Genomic DNA, 25,069 nt, shown 5'->3' with positions numbered 1-25,069 from the left:
TGGGTGTCGGGTCTCTTGCGACGCTGGCGTACGTGTGAACGTCACTCAATAGCAAGCACATTTTTTCGATGTATTTGCTCTTGTCTAGAAGGACAGTAGCGTTCCCCTTGTCGGCGGGAAGTACGACAATATCCCGGTTCTCCTGCAACCTCTTGACGGCATCACGTTCTTGCTTGCACAAGGTGTCCACGGTGGGTTGGGCGTGCAACTTCGACAATACGTTTACAACGCGTGTGCGAGCCTCGTCACGGCGGGATTGGTCGACCAAGTTGACAGCGCGCTCAGCGGCGCATATTACTTTCTTCGTGTCCGTTGCAGGTCCCGTGTTGAAGTTGAGACCAAGACTTAGAACTGCCATTTCGTAGCCGTCAGGCTGGTATGAGGACAAGTTGTACACAGAGTTTTTGAGGGCACTTGGTGGACGTGCTGTGCGGCACTGCTTCAGCCTTTCGAATTTCCTGTCGTGGCATTGCTCATCTTTCCGAGCGCGAAGATTGGCTTGAAAATTTGCATGCAATTGTATGCGCGCCATCTCTTCTGGGCAGTGATCCTCGAGACGCCGCCGAGAAAAGAAAGCATCATTCCTAAGTCTTCGTACTTGGTCCCTGCAGTCCATGATCCTCGCTTGCAACAGATGCCGTTCTGCCTTGGAAACCACGCTTAGTCCAAATCTCGTCGACACGGGTCTGTGAAGACGTAGCGAGCGCGGGATCAAACCCTGGGACTTGCAGGCAAGGTTGAACGTCAGATGCCCGTTGAATGCCAGAATGCGCATAGTCAGTGAGACGAACCGGCGAATTTCAGTGATCACTTGCTGGCCGTACGCCTGTCGCAAATGGATGAAGTTGAGAGTATGACGGAAGCCCGTCTGGTCGGGATGATGCATACTTAAAAGGAAGAGGTCTGGACACCGACCAAAAATGGTTTAAAAGAGTTATTTACGTTTCGGCTCCCCCACGGGAGCCTTGTTCACAATGAAAGAAGCGGCAGAGCTGGCGCCCCTTTTTATGTGCGTCTCAAAACATGATTAAGGCACCTGGCATACATGGGCGGCAGATTGCCTTCGTTGCGATTAAGAGTGTGCGCCGTGGTTTGGATGATTAGGGACTCAAGATAAAGACGCGAAGAATGATTTCGCTCCTTGGCAATCACACGAGATTTCTCCCAGTTAATCTTATGTGATGTGGCTGCGCAGTGTTCGGCCAAGGCATTTGATGCAACGTGTCGTTTCTGGACGTCATTCATGTGTTGCTTAAGTCTTGTTTTGAAGTTGCCGGTTTCACCTACGTAGACGTACCGACAATCCGCACACGGAATGACATACACCACGCCTGGGAACTTGTCCTTTTCCAAAGGGTCTTTCACATGCACGAGCTCGTGTCTAAGTTTCCGGGAGGGCACGTGCGCAGCCTGCACGTCATATGACCGCAGGACGCGTGCAAGAGTCTCGCTTATGCCGGGGACATACGGAATCGAAGCCCGTCTTTTTGGGGGTCCAGACTGCGTGGGTGCTGTGCGAGCCAGCTGGCGCCCTACTGAGTCAATGACGTACTCAGGGTATCCACAAGCCATTAATTCCCTCCGCACAAGTGCATTGTCCGCCATGTGGTCTTCGGCTGTTGTGCACACGTTTTTTGCCCGACGAAGAAGAGAGCCGACAACAGACCTCTTTTGCGAAGCAGGGTGCACCGATCTGTAGTTTAGGTAGCGGCCCGTGTGAGTGTGCTTCCTAAACACCTTGAATAACAGGTTTGGCCCATCTCGCTGCACAAGGGTGTCCAGAAACGGCAGTTGCCCTTCAGATTCCACTTCAACGGTGAACTTGATTGCTGCTTGTATATTGTTTAGGTGAGCCGTGAAAGGGTCAAGGTTCTTCCTTTGCAAAATGCTGAAACAGTCGTCGACATATCTGAGGAAGACTTTAGGTGCCGGTGTAAACGACGACAACGCTTGAGCTTCGATAGCCTCCATTGTTAGGTTGGCTACTGTGACCGAAATCGACGCACCCATTGCTGCTCCGTGTACTTGGCGATAAAATTTCTTCTGGAACGTGAAATACGTATTTGATAGGCAAAAATTTAGTAGCCTACCTAGGTCAGGCACATCGATGGGGGATCTGTCAGGCAACGTCGGGTCTTCGTCAAGGGCGGCGACGCAAACTTCCACGGCCATGTCTATTGGTACGCTTGTAAACAGTGAGACCACGTCAAAAGAAACTAAGACTTCATCGGGGTGGACGCTTGTCCCTTTAACCTTTTCAATGAAGTCGTACGTGTTGCGTATGTGCGTGGCACGTTTTCCAACGAGTGGCGAAATGATTCTGTGAAGAAAATTTGACAGCTTGTGGAGCGGCGAGCGTGTGAAGTCCACAATGGGGCGCAGGGGAACATCGGGCTTGTGCACTTTCGGTAGGCCGTATATTGCTGGGGCAGATCCATTGTGGCAAATCAGTCTGTAGTACAAATGCTTGTGCTGAGGCGGCACCATACGGAAGACGTCGGCGAGCAGTTTCTGCAGATCCCTCTGAAGCTTGGGTGTCGGGTCTCTTGCGACGCTGGCGTACGTGTGAACGTCACTCAATAGCAAGCACATTTTTTCGATGTATTTGCTCTTGTCTAGAAGGACAGTAGCGTTCCCCTTGTCGGCGGGAAGTACGACAATATCCCGGTTCTCCTGCAACCTCTTGACGGCATCACGTTCTTGCTTGCACAAGGTGTCCACGGTGGGTTGGGCGTGCAACTTCGACAATACGTTTACAACGCGTGTGCGAGCCTCGTCACGGCGGGATTGGTCGACCAAGTTGACAGCGCGCTCAGCGGCGCATATTACTTTCTTCGTGTCCGTTGCAGGTCCCGTGTTGAAGTTGAGACCAAGACTTAGAACTGCCATTTCGTAGCCGTCAGGCTGGTATGAGGACAAGTTGTACACAGAGTTTTTGAGGGCACTTGGTGGACGTGCTGTGCGGCACTGCTTCAGCCTTTCGAATTTCCTGTCGTGGCATTGCTCATCTTTCCGAGCGCGAAGATTGGCTTGAAAATTTGCATGCAATTGTATGCGCGCCATCTCTTCTGGGCAGTGATCCTCGAGACGCCGCCGAGAAAAGAAAGCATCATTCCTAAGTCTTCGTACTTGGTCCCTGCAGTCCATGATCCTCGCTTGCAACAGATGCCGTTCTGCCTTGGAAACCACGCTTAGTCCAAATCTCGTCGACACGGGTCTGTGAAGACGTAGCGAGCGCGGGATCAAACCCTGGGACTTGCAGGCAAGGTTGAACGTCAGATGCCCGTTGAATGCCAGAATGCGCATAGTCAGTGAGACGAACCGGCGAATTTCAGTGATCACTTGCTGGCCGTACGCCTGTCGCAAATGGATGAAGTTGAGAGTATGACGTTGCCTGACAGATCCCCCATCGATGTGCCTGACCTAGGTAGGCTACTAAATTTTTGCCTATCAAATACGTATTTCACGTTCCAGAAGAAATTTTATCGCCAAGTACACGGAGCAGCAATGGGTGCGTCGATTTCGGTCACAGTAGCCAACCTAACAATGGAGGCTATCGAAGCTCAAGCGTTGTCGTCGTTTACACCGGCACCTAAAGTCTTCCTCAGATATGTCGACGACTGTTTCAGCATTTTGCAAAGGAAGAACCTTGACCCTTTCACGGCTCACCTAAACAATATACAAGCAGCAATCAAGTTCACCGTTGAAGTGGAATCTGAAGGGCAACTGCCGTTTCTGGACACCCTTGTGCAGCGAGATGGGCCAAACCTGTTATTCAAGGTGTTTAGGAAGCACACTCACACGGGCCGCTACCTAAACTACAGATCGGTGCACCCTGCTTCGCAAAAGAGGTCTGTTGTCGGCTCTCTTCTTCGTCGGGCAAAAAACGTGTGCACAACAGCCGAAGACCACATGGCGGACAATGCACTTGTGCGGAGGGAATTAATGGCTTGTGGATACCCTGAGTACGTCATTGACTCAGTAGGGCGCCAGCTGGCTCGCACAGCACCCACGCAGTCTGGACCCCCAAAAAGACGGGCTTCGATTCCGTATGTCCCCGGCATAAGCGAGACTCTTGCACGCGTCCTGCGGTCATATGACGTGCAGGCTGCGCACGTGCCCTCCCGGAAACTTAGACACGAGCTCGTGCATGTGAAAGACCCTTTGGAAAAGGACAAGTTCCCAGGCGTGGTGTATGTCATTCCGTGTGCGGATTGTCGGTACGTCTACGTAGGTGAAACCGGCAACTTCAAAACAAGACTTAAGCAACACATGAATGACGTCCAGAAACGACACGTTGCATCAAATGCCTTGGCCGAACACTGCGCAGCCACATCACATAAGATTAACTGGGAGAAATCTCGTGTGATTGCCAAGGAGCGAAATCATTCTTCGCGTCTTTATCTTGAGTCCCTAATCATCCAAACCACGGCGCACACTCTTAATCGCAACGAAGGCAATCTGCCGCCCATGTATGCCAGGTGCCTTAATCATGTTTTGAGACGCACATAAAAAGGGGCGCCAGCTCTGCCGCTTCTTTCATTGTGAACAAGGCTCCCGTGGGGGAGCCGAAACGTAAATAACTCTTTTAAACCATTTTTGGTCGGTGTCCAGACCTCTTCCTTTTAAGTATGCATCATCCCGACCAGACGGGCTTCCGTCATACTCTCAACTTCATCCATTTGCGACAGGCGTACGGCCAGCAAGTGATCACTGAAATTCGCCGGTTCGTCTCACTGACTATGCGCATTCTGGCATTCAACGGGCATCTGACGTTCAACCTTGCCTGCAAGTCCCAGGGTTTGATCCCGCGCTCGCTACGTCTTCACAGACCCGTGTCGACGAGATTTGGACTAAGCGTGGTTTCCAAGGCAGAACGGCATCTGTTGCAAGCGAGGATCATGGACTGCAGGGACCAAGTACGAAGACTTAGGAATGATGCTTTCTTTTCTCGGCGGCGTCTCGAGGATCACTGCCCAGAAGAGATGGCGCGCATACAATTGCATGCAAATTTTCAAGCCAATCTTCGCGCTCGGAAAGATGAGCAATGCCACGACAGGAAATTCGAAAGGCTGAAGCAGTGCCGCACAGCACGTCCACCAAGTGCCCTCAAAAACTCTGTGTACAACTTGTCCTCATACCAGCCTGACGGCTACGAAATGGCAGTTCTAAGTCTTGGTCTCAACTTCAACACGGGACCTGCAACGGACACGAAGAAAGTAATATGCGCCGCTGAGCGCGCTGTCAACTTGGTCGACCAATCCCGCCGTGACGAGGCTCGCACACGCGTTGTAAACGTATTGTCGAAGTTGCACGCCCAACCCACCGTGGACACCTTGTGCAAGCAAGAACGTGATGCCGTCAAGAGGTTGCAGGAGAACCGGGATATTGTCGTACTTCCCGCCGACAAGGGGAACGCTACTGTCCTTCTAGACAAGAGCAAATACATCGAAAAAATGTGCTTGCTATTGAGTGACGTTCACACGTACGCCAGCGTCGCAAGAGACCCGACACCCAAGCTTCAGAGGGATCTGCAGAAACTGCTCGCCGACGTCTTCCGTATGGTGCCGCCTCAGCACAAGCATTTGTACTACAGACTGATTTGCCACAATGGATCTGCCCCAGCAATATACGGCCTACCGAAAGTGCACAAGCCCGATGTTCCCCTGCGCCCCATTGTGGACTTCACACGCTCGCCGCTCCACAAGCTGTCAAATTTTCTTCACAGAATCATTTCGCCACTCGTTGGAAAACGTGCCACGCACATACGCAACACGTACGACTTCATTGAAAAGGTTAAAGGGACAAGCGTCCACCCCGATGAAGTCTTAGTTTCTTTTGACGTGGTCTCACTGTTTACAAGCGTACCAATAGACATGGCCGTGGAAGTTTGCGTCGCCGCCCTTGACGAAGACCCGACGTTGCCTGACAGATCCCCCATCGATGTGCCTGACCTAGGTAGGCTACTAAATTTTTGCCTATCAAATACGTATTTCACGTTCCAGAAGAAATTTTATCGCCAAGTACACGGAGCAGCAATGGGTGCGTCGATTTCGGTCACAGTAGCCAACCTAACAATGGAGGCTATCGAAGCTCAAGCGTTGTCGTCGTTTACACCGGCACCTAAAGTCTTCCTCAGATATGTCGACGACTGTTTCAGCATTTTGCAAAGGAAGAACCTTGACCCTTTCACGGCTCACCTAAACAATATACAAGCAGCAATCAAGTTCACCGTTGAAGTGGAATCTGAAGGGCAACTGCCGTTTCTGGACACCCTTGTGCAGCGAGATGGGCCAAACCTGTTATTCAAGGTGTTTAGGAAGCACACTCACACGGGCCGCTACCTAAACTACAGATCGGTGCACCCTGCTTCGCAAAAGAGGTCTGTTGTCGGCTCTCTTCTTCGTCGGGCAAAAAACGTGTGCACAACAGCCGAAGACCACATGGCGGACAATGCACTTGTGCGGAGGGAATTAATGGCTTGTGGATACCCTGAGTACGTCATTGACTCAGTAGGGCGCCAGCTGGCTCGCACAGCACCCACGCAGTCTGGACCCCCAAAAAGACGGGCTTCGATTCCGTATGTCCCCGGCATAAGCGAGACTCTTGCACGCGTCCTGCGGTCATATGACGTGCAGGCTGCGCACGTGCCCTCCCGGAAACTTAGACACGAGCTCGTGCATGTGAAAGACCCTTTGGAAAAGGACAAGTTCCCAGGCGTGGTGTATGTCATTCCGTGTGCGGATTGTCGGTACGTCTACGTAGGTGAAACCGGCAACTTCAAAACAAGACTTAAGCAACACATGAATGACGTCCAGAAACGACACGTTGCATCAAATGCCTTGGCCGAACACTGCGCAGCCACATCACATAAGATTAACTGGGAGAAATCTCGTGTGATTGCCAAGGAGCGAAATCATTCTTCGCGTCTTTATCTTGAGTCCCTAATCATCCAAACCACGGCGCACACTCTTAATCGCAACGAAGGCAATCTGCCGCCCATGTATGCCAGGTGCCTTAATCATGTTTTGAGACGCACATAAAAAGGGGCGCCAGCTCTGCCGCTTCTTTCATTGTGAACAAGGCTCCCGTGGGGGAGCCGAAACGTAAATAACTCTTTTAAACCATTTTTGGTCGGTGTCCAGACCTCTTCCTTTTAAGTATGCATCATCCCGACCAGACGGGCTTCCGTCATACTCTCAACTTCATCCATTTGCGACAGGCGTACGGCCAGCAAGTGATCACTGAAATTCGCCGGTTCGTCTCACTGACTATGCGCATTCTGGCATTCAACGGGCATCTGACGTTCAACCTTGCCTGCAAGTCCCAGGGTTTGATCCCGCGCTCGCTACGTCTTCACAGACCCGTGTCGACGAGATTTGGACTAAGCGTGGTTTCCAAGGCAGAACGGCATCTGTTGCAAGCGAGGATCATGGACTGCAGGGACCAAGTACGAAGACTTAGGAATGATGCTTTCTTTTCTCGGCGGCGTCTCGAGGATCACTGCCCAGAAGAGATGGCGCGCATACAATTGCATGCAAATTTTCAAGCCAATCTTCGCGCTCGGAAAGATGAGCAATGCCACGACAGGAAATTCGAAAGGCTGAAGCAGTGCCGCACAGCACGTCCACCAAGTGCCCTCAAAAACTCTGTGTACAACTTGTCCTCATACCAGCCTGACGGCTACGAAATGGCAGTTCTAAGTCTTGGTCTCAACTTCAACACGGGACCTGCAACGGACACGAAGAAAGTAATATGCGCCGCTGAGCGCGCTGTCAACTTGGTCGACCAATCCCGCCGTGACGAGGCTCGCACACGCGTTGTAAACGTATTGTCGAAGTTGCACGCCCAACCCACCGTGGACACCTTGTGCAAGCAAGAACGTGATGCCGTCAAGAGGTTGCAGGAGAACCGGGATATTGTCGTACTTCCCGCCGACAAGGGGAACGCTACTGTCCTTCTAGACAAGAGCAAATACATCGAAAAAATGTGCTTGCTATTGAGTGACGTTCACACGTACGCCAGCGTCGCAAGAGACCCGACACCCAAGCTTCAGAGGGATCTGCAGAAACTGCTCGCCGACGTCTTCCGTATGGTGCCGCCTCAGCACAAGCATTTGTACTACAGACTGATTTGCCACAATGGATCTGCCCCAGCAATATACGGCCTACCGAAAGTGCACAAGCCCGATGTTCCCCTGCGCCCCATTGTGGACTTCACACGCTCGCCGCTCCACAAGCTGTCAAATTTTCTTCACAGAATCATTTCGCCACTCGTTGGAAAACGTGCCACGCACATACGCAACACGTACGACTTCATTGAAAAGGTTAAAGGGACAAGCGTCCACCCCGATGAAGTCTTAGTTTCTTTTGACGTGGTCTCACTGTTTACAAGCGTACCAATAGACATGGCCGTGGAAGTTTGCGTCGCCGCCCTTGACGAAGACCCGACGTTGCCTGACAGATCCCCCATCGATGTGCCTGACCTAGGTAGGCTACTAAATTTTTGCCTATCAAATACGTATTTCACGTTCCAGAAGAAATTTTATCGCCAAGTACACGGAGCAGCAATGGGTGCGTCGATTTCGGTCACAGTAGCCAACCTAACAATGGAGGCTATCGAAGCTCAAGCGTTGTCGTCGTTTACACCGGCACCTAAAGTCTTCCTCAGATATGTCGACGACTGTTTCAGCATTTTGCAAAGGAAGAACCTTGACCCTTTCACGGCTCACCTAAACAATATACAAGCAGCAATCAAGTTCACCGTTGAAGTGGAATCTGAAGGGCAACTGCCGTTTCTGGACACCCTTGTGCAGCGAGATGGGCCAAACCTGTTATTCAAGGTGTTTAGGAAGCACACTCACACGGGCCGCTACCTAAACTACAGATCGGTGCACCCTGCTTCGCAAAAGAGGTCTGTTGTCGGCTCTCTTCTTCGTCGGGCAAAAAACGTGTGCACAACAGCCGAAGACCACATGGCGGACAATGCACTTGTGCGGAGGGAATTAATGGCTTGTGGATACCCTGAGTACGTCATTGACTCAGTAGGGCGCCAGCTGGCTCGCACAGCACCCACGCAGTCTGGACCCCCAAAAAGACGGGCTTCGATTCCGTATGTCCCCGGCATAAGCGAGACTCTTGCACGCGTCCTGCGGTCATATGACGTGCAGGCTGCGCACGTGCCCTCCCGGAAACTTAGACACGAGCTCGTGCATGTGAAAGACCCTTTGGAAAAGGACAAGTTCCCAGGCGTGGTGTATGTCATTCCGTGTGCGGATTGTCGGTACGTCTACGTAGGTGAAACCGGCAACTTCAAAACAAGACTTAAGCAACACATGAATGACGTCCAGAAACGACACGTTGCATCAAATGCCTTGGCCGAACACTGCGCAGCCACATCACATAAGATTAACTGGGAGAAATCTCGTGTGATTGCCAAGGAGCGAAATCATTCTTCGCGTCTTTATCTTGAGTCCCTAATCATCCAAACCACGGCGCACACTCTTAATCGCAACGAAGGCAATCTGCCGCCCATGTATGCCAGGTGCCTTAATCATGTTTTGAGACGCACATAAAAAGGGGCGCCAGCTCTGCCGCTTCTTTCATTGTGAACAAGGCTCCCGTGGGGGAGCCGAAACGTAAATAACTCTTTTAAACCATTTTTGGTCGGTGTCCAGACCTCTTCCTTTTAAGAAAGCGATAATCGCGAACCCTGGCTCGCAACGCCAGACTCGCAACGCAAGAAGTGACAGCCAATCAATCCCCCATGTGAAGATGGAATGGCAGCGAAAAAACTTTGCTTTTCGTTTGAGAACTTCTACTGTCGTGAGCTTTCGCTGCCCCTCCTTCTTCACTGAGTGGATTGGTTGTCATTTTTTTTATCCCTAACAAAATTTTTTTTCTTCATAATTACATTCAGTGGTTTTACGTGCCGACAGCACAATCTGGTTATGAGGTATGCCGAAGGTATGAGGCACTCCAGAATAATTTTGCCGCACCTGGGGTTCTTTCACATGCACCCAATGCACGGTACAGAGGCATTTTCATCTTTCGCTCCCATCGGAATGCGGACGCCGAAGCCGGGATCGAATCCTACGCCCTCAGGCTTAGCAGCGCAAAGCAAGAGCCATGACACCACGACGGCGGTGATCCTCTACAAGCTTGTCAACCTCTGCAAGCAAATTATGTATGGAAAAAGATGCCGCAAAGGGCTTGTGATCAAGAAGAACAAATCGCGTTATGCTGTCGATAGCGTCCAGCAGGTCGTACTCGTATATTGTATATTGTACATCGTATATTCTATCGCTCATATAGCAGAGGCCCGCACAACATCTGGTGTAGATCCGCTAAATGCTTCAAAGATCGCCTCTGAGAGCACAACCTCAAGCGCACAAATTAAAGGACGGTCAGCACCAGTTTGAAGAAGCTTATTCAAAGTCTAAGAATGTCTAAGAGAGGGTACTAAGAAGTGTTATTGGGGTCAAAATAATTGACCGGGTGAGCACGCGATGCGTATGGTTACTGTCGATCGAGTTACATATACATAAAAAATGACCTTTCCTCGGACCGATTTTCGATAGTTGGTCAAGCAGTGGATGTGTAACGCACACATTCTGAGAACTCATGCGTATAAAAGTGCCTGTTGTTGAAACATTTGTTGAAAGTTAGCACTCGTGTGCTTTCGCCTCCTCTGTCGCTGGATCGTCTTTGCACGATTACTGTTTCACCGTGCATCGCGCCCAAACTAATGACGATCTGACTTGGAGGTTGCTGTGAGTGATGCTTGTTTGCATATTGCATGCACAACGTCTAAGCCTGCGCGGATGTTATTATCGCTGAGTGTAACTAGCTCCGGTAACCTGTACATCGTGAAAATTTACGCCTTTCTAGTGCGACCAAATCGCCAGCATCCCCCTGTAGGAGAACCCCTTATGTTCTGCCACAGCCAGCTTTCGCCTAGTCTGGGACAAACGTGGCCTGTTATTCAGAACGTGGCAGACATTCGAGGTAGCTGAGCGCTCGCCTGAGTAATGTTAACCTGAATGCGTGGTCATATAAGCCGCTATCATCATGTTATAATAAAATAAACACCTGTGTTTGTTTGTTCTACCACAGATGGGCCTTTGCCTGCAGACGAATACAACAAATACTAAATGATGGCGGAGACTTGGAGAGTTGGCAACGTTAAATATTAGGCTAGTTGGTGCTGCACGATTCAAGGTGCATAAGCGCGCCACTTGAACGATGTCAAAAACGGAATGACGGACGAGGACAAGCACGAGATTCGAAACGGAGCGTTGTCCTCACTTGAGACGCCCTGGGGTGTCGCCGAGTGCGCGGGCCTGGGCCACTGGCTGAGCAGATAGGCTGCCAGGAGGAGACCGCTCAGGAGGCGACGGGCCAGGCCTCGGTCGGACATAGGAAAGCCACCATGACTCGTCGGGCTCCGCGCATGGCGGTCGCGGCTCTCGCTTCACCTCCTGGGTTACGGCCTGCGGGGGTTGCACTGCCCGTCGACGTCCTTTTCCTCTGCGAAAGCACCGTCGTCAACGGCACGGCTGAACGCCATGACACCAAAACTCTGTTTGGTGTTTTCTTCGCAAAATGTGGCTCATACCCACTACGGGCGATTGGTGGAATAAGCGATGGTACTGTCGAAAGAAATTACGAGCCATTCCACCCTGGGAAGGTGGATGACCAGCGAAGCTGTTTAGCAAACGGCAAAGAGGTGACGCAAAATTTTGAATGAAGGTACAAGAGCATTTATGGTCTTGATCGGTGATCATCTTGACGAAAGGTACGGCTACATATTTATTTATATACATTTGCACGGACGACTATATATATATATATATATATATATATATATAATAGTCAGATAGTCTGTGCAAAACGAGAGGGATGAGCCATTGCAGTTTTTTTTGCTTAAGAGGATGTGAGTCGTTGGTGGGGATGATAGTTTTTGTTGACGTAGAGCAAGATTCCAATGAAGCATAACTATAAAAAGCTCCGCTGTATTCAATAGCTGAGTCTACAAAAAGTCGCAGTTTCGTTCAAAAGGCGAAGCATCGAGTGCGATAGCAAATTAGAGGACAGCTGTGCGAAGTAAGGATAGTAGTTTTATCGGCCGTATAAACTTGTAAACGTGGGCGTACTATGCTCGTGGACAACTTCCTCTGGCTATGAGAAGAAACCTACAGGCGCGTGGTTGGCTCCCCCCCCCTCCCCCCCAAAGCATTGCGCAGGCCACAAGGCGGAGCGAGAGTGAGCCGCGATTGCCGGCTCACTCTGGCACATTTACACTCGCACATACAGTATACGGCGTGCGGCGACGATTCTATCAACCGTAGACGTTATACTGATCCTCACGGCGACGCATGACGCCAACGCGGACGGCAGAAATTCGCCTGGCGTGTCTATGTAATTGCCATCAAAATAAAGAAATGTGAATCCAACGTGGTGTGGGAATTGCTTTGAGCGAAGGCTTCATTGATTTTCACCAGGAACACAGTTTATGTTTAGCGATAGTTTACAAGACCCGCCGCGGTTGCTCTGTGCCTATGGTGTTGGGCTGCTGAGCACGAGGTCACGGAAACGAATCCCGGTCATGGCGGCCGCATGTCGATGGAGTCAAAATGCGGAAACACCCGTGGTACTTAGATTTAGGTGCACGTTAAAGAACCCCAGGTCGTCAAAATTTACGGAGTCCTCCACTACGGCTCGCCTTATAATGAAAAAGTGGTTTTGGCACCTAAAACCCCATAATTATTTATTATAGTTTACAAGCGTAGAGCAACGACCAAGTTGGGCATGTTTCTACCGCGAAAAGCCTGGCGCAACATAAGCTTCTGCCACTCCAACATAGGGATCCCTCGCATGGCGATGATGGAATGACGAGGATGGTGCGACAACAATAGGATAATCATACTGGAAAGATGACGATGAAACTGCGACCATAGAATGACCACCACAGCATCACGATGGCTGTAGGACGACGACGGCATGACGGCGATGAAATGACAATGAAGGAATGACGACAAGACGACGATGTGTATATGATGCAGGAATGAGGACTGCATGACAACGACGACATCACCACAATGGGGCACCGATGCTAGCATGACGGTGACTGCAGGACGATGGTGACGTGACGTCGATGACCTGATGACAACGGGACGACGATGCTCGAATGGTAAGCACAAAATGACCCCGATAAAATTACCATGATGGTATGAGTGCAAATGCATGATCACAATGGCATGGCGGCGACGCCCATGCTTTTGATGGCGACATAATAACGAAGGCTCCATTACGAAGGCGTGATGATGACGGTATGATAATTAGGAATGATGATTATTGCGTGCTGAGGATGGGGTTACGCTGTCGGCTTAATGATAATGAAATGACTACGACAGAATGACGTGGTATGATGACGACGAAACGACAACGACGTCAGGATGACAGAGTGACGACTGCGGAACCATTACGACGGCATGAGAACGAGAGATTGTCTGCAATGGAATGAAGGCAATAAAATGACAACGACGAAATGATGACGCCGGCGGGTTCGTGTTGAAATTCACGTCTACATTAGCCATGTCACCCGCTACCCTGGGCCACTTCGATTTGCTTCATATAGGGCACCGGTCTGTCGTGTGAGACAGCAGCCGGCTGCCAGCACGCGCAAGGCGAGGGTAACAGGCTATCTTCGCAATAAGAGAGTGAATTTTTTAAGAAGTTCAAACGTAAAATAAAGTAATGTTCTAAGAATTTAGCGAGAAAATCTTGCTCTATGAAATCAAAATTTCTCAACGGGTGCGCAGACATCCACGAGACAATGTCCCATAGAGAAGGGTCCCAAAGAGAAAATATTAGTAATGTAAAGATGGAATTCTATATGGTGAAGCGGTACTTATCAAGTTATTTTTTTCGTGATGATGAAAAGCGGCGAAAAAATAGGAAGGCGTGATCTACAGGCTCATCAACTTCAGATATTGAGCAGAGAGGGAAGGCGCCTCTTTTCTATTAAATATTACATTGTGCCTCCTTGCAACTCGAAAGATAAGCGAGAGAACAAAAAGAAATGCAGGAAGGTTGAGTAGCTGGTCATGTCTGGTTTGCTATAGCTAAATCGGATCTCTGGTTGGTCGGTGTGTAGCTGTCAACGTATCTGGCCCAAACCTTAGGCAGACCAAAGTCTTGCGCACAGCCTTTCGGTAAAAAAAAATAACGAGAGCGAATTTGCTATCCTGCATTTTTGAAGGGAAAAAAAGGGGGGGGGGGATACGCTGCTAAACGAGACAGAGAATACAGCGCCACCGAAGTGAGCTCAACGCATGTGCGAAAGCAAAACATCCGACTCCATTCCGCCTTGTGAAAATGCATGTACAGTCACGGACAGCCTAAGTTGAAACAAAATAACTGCAGACGACAGATACCGGTGGCGCGGCCCAGCCGCGACAACGGAAAGCTTCGATGAGATAAAACATGTTAAACGAAGATGAAAAAGAAAGGCACCCTTGAACACATGTTTTATCTCGTCACAGCTTCCCTTTCTCGCGGCTGAGCTGCGTCACCAGTATCGCTCGTCTGCTGTTATTTTGTCTCAGCTTAGGCTGTCCATGACTGTACAGCGAAGCTAGGGCGGACATCAGACAGATACCACCACCCCAACTGACGTTAAAGCCGTTACACAAGCATCATCACAACAAGCGACGTATGTAGCACGCACACGCAAGCGCGTAAAAGTGCAGCATACATCATCATTCCGCAAGGCAATCCACCAAGCACAAGTGCCTTATCGAACAAAGTTGATGTTCAAAAGCAAATTCCATCGTAAAATTCATAAAGTGTGACTTATGCACAATCTACAGACGTCATAGCTTCGAATTGTTATTTGAATATACGAGAAAACATAAATCGGTTACGTGGAAACTGTAAGAAAAAGCCCTTTTGCAGCTGCCGTATTATTTTTTTTGGGGGGTGGGGGGGGGGCGGTGGTGTGTGAGCACGACACGGCATGATCTTCTGTTATTTGCAGAGGGCAGCTGTTCGGAGGAAGCGCACCGTCTTCGGTGTTGAGCCATTTTTGTGTTGTGTGCATTGTGTACACCGAATGATTGTAGTTTGAGGAATGTTCCTCAACTCGAGGAATGCCAGTTCCGAAATTGAGCAATATGTTTCGAGAGACGGCGTAGTCCATTTCAATATCATCTCGTGACTCATGCACACCACGTGATATTGGAGAATAATCAAGTGTGAATCAAATGAGCGTGAAAAGTAAATTTTTGCTTGCTAATCTGCGAGAGAGGACAACTTTCGTGTTACACAGGCAACATGAAAATGAACCAAGTATCACGAATGAAACACTGTAAAAGGAGGAATAAATAATAGAACAAACCGCTTCATCAGCGGTAATCTCTTGGCGTCAATAATGGCGTTTTGTTGGGCGCACTTTTCAAGCGACCCAGTGTGACCAATCCTCCCTGTGAGTACGATCGATGCTTTGAGGCAACAGCAGCATCAATAATGAATTTATGGATGGTAGCGAGCGGAACCGTGCACCTGAAGGCGAGAGTCGAAGTTCCAAGTGAAACGATAATGGCAATTGTCAATTTTAGGCCAACTAATGATAACGAAAATTTCGAACAATTTTCTTTCCCCAATGTAATCCAATGTTAGCATCACAAGAATAGGCCATCTATTGGTCTCCGTCCAAGGTAATTCTTGGTAATACCTGAGCAAGGAGTCGGTGTTGAGATTTGGCTTAGTTTGGTTTGGTTTCCTCCTAAGCATGGGCATGTACACATAACTTCCGCTATGTAAGTGTGACGTTCTTGCAGGTATGTTTCTCTTATTTAGGGGAACCTATGCGGAGAGAGATTAAATCGTTCCATTTGTTTAGCGAAAGTTATGGGAAAAGACGTTTGCAGTAACAGTGGCGAGAAATTTGACCGGAGGATGAGCTGACGTTCAAGAACGTTTGTTCCATATGTGTTCCACATTGATAAGTGATCGTATTATTCGTGTTGATCGTGTCGTGTTTCACGTAAGTAAGTGAGCGTATTTCTGCAAATACGCTCCGCTCAATAAGTAGAATTTATGTCGAAGGAGGATAAGTGTCTACGACTCGTAGTGGGTGACCACTACCATGGTGGCCAGACTGACCGCTGCCTACCAAGGAGCGCTGCCACAGAGGTTGTGTTCAAGGTTCCTCTCGTTGCATCGTAAAGCGGGACAAGAATGCGACAAAACAGACCTCGAAAGAAAGAAAAGTTCATCCTGAGAAAACAACCATATTACAGTGCCGAAGAGAGCGCCTCCTGGAGAAAGAATGCCAGTAACGGAAAAGAATGTAGTCCGATACAACCAGACGGTTCTTCTAAATTTTTTAGAGCGCAGCTCTTTGGCGTCCATTCCTGGGTTTCGCGTCGTCGTCGGCGTTGTCGTCGGCCTCGTAACCAGCTCCGCCCCCCTTTCATCCCCCCAGCGCTAGCAGCGACCGACTGATACCGCTGGATGCCGCTGACGCCGCTAGAGAGTCAAGATAACGTGACTGCATAGAACACCGTCGCCGCCATGCAGAAAGAGGAGGAAAGGGTCCCCCCCCCCTGTTCTTGTGTGGCGGATAGGGTGCTCTTCAGTTGCCGACGCGCCGGTTATTTCACGTAGGCCCCGGCACGTCGACGAATACGTGACCACCTTCCCACGGCTAGACCTGGTTCTTAGCGCTGCGGAAGCGAGGGTATTATATTGTTTGTGTCGGCATCGGCGGCGTTGTCCCTGAAACCAACTCCGCAGCTGGGGTTGACTCACTATCGGCGTCAGCGGCATCAGTCAGTCGCTGCTATCTCTTCCCTCCTCCCTTTATCGTGTTGTCCGCTTGCTGCGCGCGCTTCTGCCCCCATCGTTTGCCGCTGGGTGTACACGCCGCCCCCCTCCCCCCTCTTCCTGCGAGTCTCCGGTTTCATAGATTTCCTATACTGCTGTGGTGCTCGCAGAGACCACAACAGAGCGGCGGGAGTCGCTATCTACTTGCGCACAGGTCTCTCTGCAATACCAGTCGAAATGTTTGGCACGTCACATGAAGTTGGCGAACTGTGCGCTGCAAAGTTGCCCAACGGCTTGCTGGTAGTAGCTGCCTACTTCGCCCCTACCGCACTCACGAAAGACGTCGTGCACTTCCTGCAACTCGCATTAACCGTCCATCGATCCACACCGATGTTAGTAGTGGGGGACTTTAATGTTGACATAAAGACAAACAGCAATTTCCTAACACTTATGCGGGAGAACATCCCGTTCCTCTCGCTCGTAACGCGTCCCACGGCTGTGACAACCTCGCGAGGCACTTGTATAGATCTCGTCTTTGAGAATCAAGCATTGGTGTACCAAGTCGAACATATATCAGTCTATTTCTCCGACCACAAAGCTTCCTTCATGACTGTCAAGAACTGTTAGTGGAGTCTTTGTTAAAGGAATACGTGTGAAAAATAAAAAAAAAAATTCTGTGATAGCGCATACATGTGTTGCTCGATTTCTTTGCCTCAATCTATCGAAAAGGTGAAACAGCTTATTTGCTGCGCTCAAATTTCGCATTAGGAAGTAACGTAATCGTCGGTAATTTTTTTCGTTTTCTTTCTTAAAAAAAGGAAATTAATGAGAGAATAAGTTGAAAAAAAAAAACGCAGCTGATGACGCTGACGATGGCATTACGTCATTAGGGGCGAGGAATGCGGTGAAGGCCTTGCTTAAGAGTCCTTAGTAGGGTTTCGTTCTGAAGTGAATGGTTTAATGCGAAGAGGGTGTGGTAAGTGAAACGGGCGGGTTCCGTATTTTCTTTAGGATGCAGGTAGATATTCTGCAGAGATACCGAATTGGGATGATTATGGCAGTTTCTACGCAAGGACGAACACAGAATACAGATCCAGACAGTGATGAATACTCGCAATGTGTCGGTATGACTATGAAGATAGTAGTGCTACCTGGGCACAACACATGTCTAGAAAAAGAAGCATATCGCGTTATGTTAATCGCGAGTCTTTGTACGCACGTAACGTTCTTGCTTTATTTCGAGTAATACACCATCGTTCTTCAAATATAGCAAATTGTTTCCTTGGGGCACTAGTTGTCATCGCGTAGTTGAAGCAGGCGAGATTCGGCTGGCCGCCGATGCTGGCAAGTACCACACCAGCAGAGTATCCCTCCGCGTTGCGAGCCTAATGTATACAATTTCATGACTATGACATAATTCAGGGGCATAAAATAACACAAGCAGAAGGCGAGATATTGTCCCCCGAAGGATCTTGTGGCCACGTTTTTCAGTGTCGACAGTCGTCAGGACACAAAAATCAGACGATGCAACATCTCCGCTTGAATGAGGCTGTGACACTGAAGTTGGCGCTGCGTCACTAATGACGATGAACGCGGTGAAGATCATGTTAGAGATATTAACGCAGTTTTCTTTTGATGCGATTGACTTAATCTGAAGAGCGGTGTCCGTGGTCTTTGGTGATGCTGCTGCTCATGATGATCATGATGCCTTCAATGGTACAAACCCACTGGAGGGGATAGGCAACGAACCGGGTGGTAAAGTGATTTGAAAAAAAAAACAAAACAAATATAAATGAATATTCGAGGATGAAAAAGAAACAGAAATAAATGAAATTAAGCATTGTGCAATATGGTAGTCAGACTTGCGTAAATAGGAATAGTAACATGGCCTTGATATTAAAAATACGTGAAATAAACGGTAGACGTAAAAAATATGGGTGAGCTAAACTTTGAATAATTACATTATTAATATTGTAACTGTCAACTTGTGGTATTGCTATTTGAATTTCTAAACCGATTATTTATTGAAAGAGAAATAGGTCGATCATGGGAAATGGAAAATATTAAAAAAGTAATCTCTTTGTGTCCCAGAGGAAATTATTAATGGCTCAGAAAACGTTCTTGGGGCTCTATCCTAATACCATTGCTGCAAGTGAAAGTAAAACTACTGTACAAAGGCAGTCCTACATTTCGAAGCGGAATTTCCACACATCGTTATGGTACAGTGGAAAACGGCCGACACCATAGTAAAAAAAAATGATTGATGGATTCCGGCTCATTGCACAAGTTGGATAAAGGGGACGCCGCCAGACCACATCTGTGCAAGTAAAAATTTAGTGGTGGAATACGGCACGTGGAAGCCTTTGTATTAGATATTTCGAATTGTCGGTTGGGACATCATTCTTGGTTCCAAGAATAATTTATATGCATAAGGTTTGTACATTTTTCCAATAAAAGCCTTTTTTTCTGCCTCTAGTCAAACAGAACTGCCTATATCTAACCACAGTGACGTGCGCAGTTGCTAGCAGCACAGATATCACCACGCCATTTCACTGATCTGGAAATAAAGCGGAATCCGTGGACCTTCAATCTCCTCTTTCGTGAATTTCATTTGGGATTCACTCAAACAGACAATTCAATGTACTGCGCACGGGTTCATTACTGCATTCACAGCGCTGCAATGTTGATCAATGTGCGCTTTCTCTTTTCATGTCATGAAATCGCGCTCGGCTCTCAGTGGTCGAATAAAATTTTGCGCACCTTTTTTCTCCCCCTTCTTGCTGTTTGAGCGCGTCATCACCTATTTTTACGTGGCAAATACCCCCCCCCCCCCCCGCCTCATGTGGGTATGTGGCATGTTTGCGTCAAGGGCAAAAGAGCAATGTCCGAAAGTGCACAATGATGAATTAACAAACCATGTAGGTTACTGCCGCCTTCTGGATCTTGCTGAGCTCACAGCATGTGCAAATCTTCATCTGCATGCGCCCCTGACCACTTCCTTAGTATCCATTATATAAAGGCACGACTGCCTGTCAAAAGTGGGGCTACACCCAAGCCGGCTACCTATCACCTGCGGATCTATGGTCAGGATCGTATATCCTTATTCGAAATCATCGGATATAACCAACCATGCATGTGTATATAACTGTATGACATATTTTATGCCACAAGGCCAAATTTTAAACACTAAAAAAGAACACTACTCAACCACCGCTAGGAAGAGGGCGCAGCCGCTCAAAGACGACGACGCAAAGGCCAGCAACGGCACGTTTGACCGTCAACGCAGGGCAGCCTTCAAGGGGGCCGATGCGCAAGTCGAAGACGCCGTGCTCAGGGGAGAGCTAGGTACGAATTGCATGTTTTATCCGGCAGCTGTTTAGTCAGCCACTCAGTCAGCTATTTAGAGCTTCGTCACCAAGCATCCGCACGCCTGCTTCCCACGGTTCCTAGCTAATGTGAACGTATCTAATAGCCACGTTTACAAAAAGATACGATAAGGCGGTTCGAGTCGCCTTGTCTGGCCGAAATGTGGTGGTTGGGCTTTGCAAACGCTAACGTGTGGGGCTGAACCAGCATCGAGGTGAGTTCGGTAACCCGCCTGCAAGAGGCCGGTTGAATCGGACGACACGCTTGGCAACATACCTGCAAAAATCGTCGGTTCGACGTGCGTTAACTCGGCTTCTGACTCGACCCGCTCACGCCAAGTTCATGTAAACGAAAATACTGTTTAGTACTCCGGGGTGGCCGCAGCCCCTTCCTCTTGAAGTTGTCGGCATTGGGTAAAAGTAGAAGCTTTTCCAGATAGGGGAGGCAGTCAAGCGATAGCAAAGTAATCGACAAATGCATGAAATAGCGTCCGCAACTTTACCAGCCTATAAAACGAACTAAACCTTAGCTTACGTAATAAATTGAAAAGTATGGTGTCACGCGCGCGCAGAAAGACATGAACAGGCCTCACTCGATGGCGGGATAAGAGAGCGGCTGAAAGTATCGAACGCTTCTTGCTGCCTTTCGCTTCGACGCCACTCCAAAACTTGAGATAACGGGACCTGCAACTGTTATTCAGCTCGAAAGTGCACCTTCACCTCCGCTTTGCCTTATAAAGGGCAGTCGACTAGTCAAGCAGGTTACGAGCTGATTTCATTCCAGGAAAGATCAGTTAAGATGAAATGTCTGAGGAAGGCTATGTCTGCCTTCACAATGAAACGTCTCAATAAACTGGGACATTCGTGACGTCTGCAAACAAGCGACGCGCTGGGCAGTTAATTAACAGGTTTGAGGACATCGGTTTGTTGTGTGTGGCAAATAAGGAGTTACTAGAGCGTGGCGATGCTTATCTCGAGGTTGAGGATTCAATTTTGACCGCGGCGGCCACATGATGATGGGTGCGGAATCCAAAACGGTCGTGTTCCGGGAATTTTGTGCGCGTTAAAGAACCCTAGATGATGAAAATTGACATAGCGCGATTGAACAATCGAGATGCTATCTGCTGGTGCTTGACGGAAGCTTGCCGCGCTTTCCTTTCACGCTTTCCTCGGACTCCTCGATGAAAGGCCTTCCTCCTCGAGGAGGCCTTTCCTCCTCGCGCTTTCATCGAGGCTATCGCCTTCTTTTGTTCCTCGCTGCTCTCCGCGTTCGCTCGATTATGCCAAGGGGCGACGAGGCATGCGTACGCTGAACGCACGAACTGGCGCCTAAGAGCGGCGCTCTAAAAAAATGAAGAAACAGCCGCTAAAGAAAACCGCAGGTGACAAAGAGCAGCCAACTGACAATAAGCCAGTACGCACGACTGTCCCGTGTGCCGAATGGCGTGCTTCCCAACGACTCGACAGCTAATTTGGGACTGTCCGGCGCAGGCAGCGGTGCAAGTAAAAAAATATCGACGCAGCCACGATAGAGGACTACGACAGCTGGATGCGGCCAATGGCTCATAACAACCGATCAGTCCAAGATTACTTCCCTGCATTCGCCGCGGGCAGCAGCCTTGGACACAGAATATAACGCTGTGGTCGCGACCTAGAGGAAGCGGTCCAGTTGATTCTCTTCCCTAGAAACACTTACAGAAAATCGGTTAATGAACGATTCCTATATCAATAAACATCCATCCATCCACACATCCATCCATATTTTGCGATAGCAATTAGTCGAAAGCCCAAGAAGGTGCCTTTGCGCCGCCACCAATGCCCTCGGCGTTATCGCGCTGTACTGCTATCGAAGGCAGATGCGCTACTCGTGCGCGGGTGGTTAGGGGTCTTTACAAATCCAAAGTGCGTTCCGCTGCAGAAATGATGAAGCGAAGTAGGCGCATCATCAATGCTCCGCTCAGTCGGCTTTGAGGCGGATCCAGGACAACCTCCGGTTATCCGCGGCTAGCATGAGCGTTGCCCACACGCACGGTACCTGCACAGTAGTGTTCCTGCTGGCATGCTGTGCGCATGCACTGGTCGTCAAGTAAACGTTATCTAATACTTCACATTTATGGGATGTATTTCCAGTGCTTCGACGGAAGCAGGAAATATTCAGAGAAACGAAGAGACCGGTACAGGGAGGACGCTGTAGTTGTCCTGGAGCGAAATCAGCTGCAGAACCAAGATCCTCCCTTTCGTTCTGTCTTTTATTCTTTCAATATATTTGTTTCTCTCGAAGCGCTGGAAATGCGTCGTATATCAGAATTCCAACACTAGCGCAGCTATCAGCCGTCAGTTATGCTCTTTCACACCGTTCTGATTAACGCGGACGGTTGCCCGTCCGTTTCATATGGTGCAGAATCGCGGTGTGATGAGGATCTAGACAGCGTTTGAGATGCCCGGCAGGTTCCAGGGTGCTGTCTCTTCTGCGCAGCAGCAGTTGCCTTGAGTGCTGCGGTACGCTAGGCCCCACCTGCTTAATGGTTAAAACATCGTACGAGAATTTGGCGCGTGACGCTAAACCTTGCTCTGTCAATGCGTCGTCCTTCGGGCGAAATTACCATATTTTTGTTACGTGCTCTGAACCGAGCGTGTTTTTAAGGCCATACAGAATGTTTCATAATACCCTCGGTGATATAATACATTTCTAGTGCTTGAGCTGGATTACTCAAGGAGGCGGACATTACTAGCGCGAGAGATAGAAATATGTAATCAGTTATTTATTTTCAATTAAATACTTTATGGGGCATATTTTACTTTATGAAACGGTGGATTCCCAAGGCGTATCCGCTTGCAACTGATTTTCAGGATGACACCAATTTAAGATATTCAATTCCGAGACAAGTGACGCGAAATATCTTGGTGGTCCAGCTACTTTCGTGCTTCATATAAAACGGCGTTTTGTCAAAAAATAAGTGGAAGAACAGTGGATATTTAGCATAACTTTGACGGCGCATATCTCGATACCGCTGGTATCCTCAGGATTCATTCGAAGTCGACATGCGTCGCATACCCAAACGGCTGCAATTGGCAAATCGCAATATGTGCCATGTAGCAAAAAACTTAGTTGGCTGAAAATTTTGCCGTTGATAACGCGTTTCGATTTCTAGATGAAGTATTGTGCGCCTCTTCAAGCGAACGTGTTCAAATATTACAATTGTGGTATGTGCCACAAGCGACTTTTAAAAATTCTGTATGGTTTTATGTACCATCACTCGTATATGCGGCGCTATTGGGGCAACGGGCACGCAACTCACTTTCTTTCCAGGACCGATGCAATCTCCATGGCATTGGGATTTCTGCTGGTGGCGGTACTTGTCACAGAATGCCTGCCACGGGTGTCATCGGTGATATACGTCCCCTGTGAGTTATAATTGATTTCACATTGAAATGTTGCAAGGCGGGACGAACACCCACAGACTGAGAGAAGGAAGCAGGATGAACACTGGACTTGCGACTTAAAGCATTGAAGTTGCGACTAAGTTTTCTGTTCTTCTTTGGATCGACATTGTGATGCATGTCCACAAGCGTCTTGAGAAACACGAAAAAACAAGTACACCCGTTCCTTGATCACCTTAAAAAGTATCGAGATAGGGAAGCTTGTTGTTGGAAAGCGAATTACACGGCTGGTTGATGGACAACTGCCCTCGAGTGTAAATTCCTGATTGCGAAGTTTTGAGATGAAAGCATGCCTGGTCAGTCAACAAAAACAATAATGCTAATGTGCCTCTGAATTTTGAAACATGCGGGCACTCACACTTTGTTTGGGTGCGCTAAAATTCTCTTTGTATTGATCGATGTGCATATTTATCCGGCGCGGTAGTGCGCCGGATCAATGCGCAGGAGCAATTATGTCAGTGGCTGATATCGAACGGAGCGTTACGGTGTGACCTCCAAGGTCATATAGCACTCAGTAAGTTACCTCAGCGGCTCAAGGTTCTTGGCTAGTTAAGGCCGTTCCACCCGACGGACCAAGTCTACGGGCCGATTGGTCACGTGATGCGACGTCACGGCCCGCCGTAGTCCGGTCCGGCGCAGAGCACATCCACACGGCGGACCGCCATAGCAGACGGCAGCGCATACTAACTAGCTACACTAAAGCCTTTTCGTGTTATCATTGTAATCATTCCGGCTCGAGTCCCGCAAAGCCGGGAACTGCTCAACCAGGGATACAAACTAAGAAACCTCCTCGTCACTCCAAGAGGACATGGTGTTTAAAAAAGTATATCTGCTGCACTCACGTGTGGGCGGAACGGCGAAGATGAAATTACTGGCTTTTGCTGAGCCGAAAACTAGATTCAATTTGGCTGAAGATACTCTGTTGCCCGAGAACATTCGTTGGCTACGCCAAAATCGTTGCGGTTTATATGCCGTGCGCCGCAAGAACTGAAGCGGGAAAAGCCTCGGTGTTTTGTTGGACCGCGAGGGCCGCGGTCTTGCGCGGGCCAACGGCGGTCCGCACGAGCTGGTGAAGTCCTATCACGTGATGCGCGGACCGCGGTCTAAAAGAGCAATTTGGTCCGTCATGTGGATCGGCCTTTAGTGTTCAATCAATAGGCGGGAAGTGCCTCCAGTAGGAAGCTTTTATACGCACACTACGAGCTGAGACGTTCAAACCCGACGGTCTCGAAACGCGCAATGCCGCTGCGGAGGAATTTTCTTTTCTTTTTTGATCTGCGGTGCGCTGTCGAATATGTATGTATAGGAAACCATTAGCCAGTAAACCCATCGTCATTCAGTGGTTCCACGTTCCAATGTAGTTAAATTCCACATGCAATGCAAAGCCTCATATTATATTCATGCATGACCTTGAAGTCGAGAAATAAAAAAGCA

At 49.0% G+C, this 25,069-nt stretch overlaps 2 protein-coding genes across 2 annotated transcripts in view; one reads left to right on the top strand and one right to left on the bottom strand.

Moving 5' to 3' along the window:
* Positions 1 to 11,744, bottom strand: part of LOC129387936 (uncharacterized) — a 131,385-nt gene extending 119,641 nt beyond the window's left edge. The window contains exon 1 of the mRNA XM_055077765.1: positions 11,307 to 11,744. Coding sequence (XP_054933740.1) covers positions 11,307 to 11,418 — 112 coding nt within the window. The 5' untranslated portion in view covers positions 11,419 to 11,744. The remainder of the gene's footprint in view (positions 1 to 11,306) is intronic.
* Positions 11,745 to 19,687: 7,943 nt separating this feature from the next.
* Positions 19,688 to 25,069, top strand: part of LOC129387935 (uncharacterized) — a 46,038-nt gene continuing 40,656 nt past the window's right edge. The window contains exons 1-2 of the mRNA XM_055077764.1: positions 19,688 to 20,174; positions 23,505 to 23,599. Of these exons, the coding sequence (XP_054933739.1) occupies positions 23,521 to 23,599 (79 nt within the window). The 5' untranslated portion in view covers positions 19,688 to 20,174; positions 23,505 to 23,520. The remainder of the gene's footprint in view (positions 20,175 to 23,504; positions 23,600 to 25,069) is intronic.

Source organism: Dermacentor andersoni, chromosome 10, assembly GCF_023375885.2.
Source record: "Dermacentor andersoni chromosome 10, qqDerAnde1_hic_scaffold, whole genome shotgun sequence".
In the NCBI taxonomy this organism is placed as follows: domain Eukaryota; kingdom Metazoa; phylum Arthropoda; class Arachnida; order Ixodida; family Ixodidae; genus Dermacentor; species Dermacentor andersoni.
The sequence above is the reverse complement of the archived record's forward strand: the minus strand, read 5'-3'. Positions and strand labels throughout refer to the sequence as shown.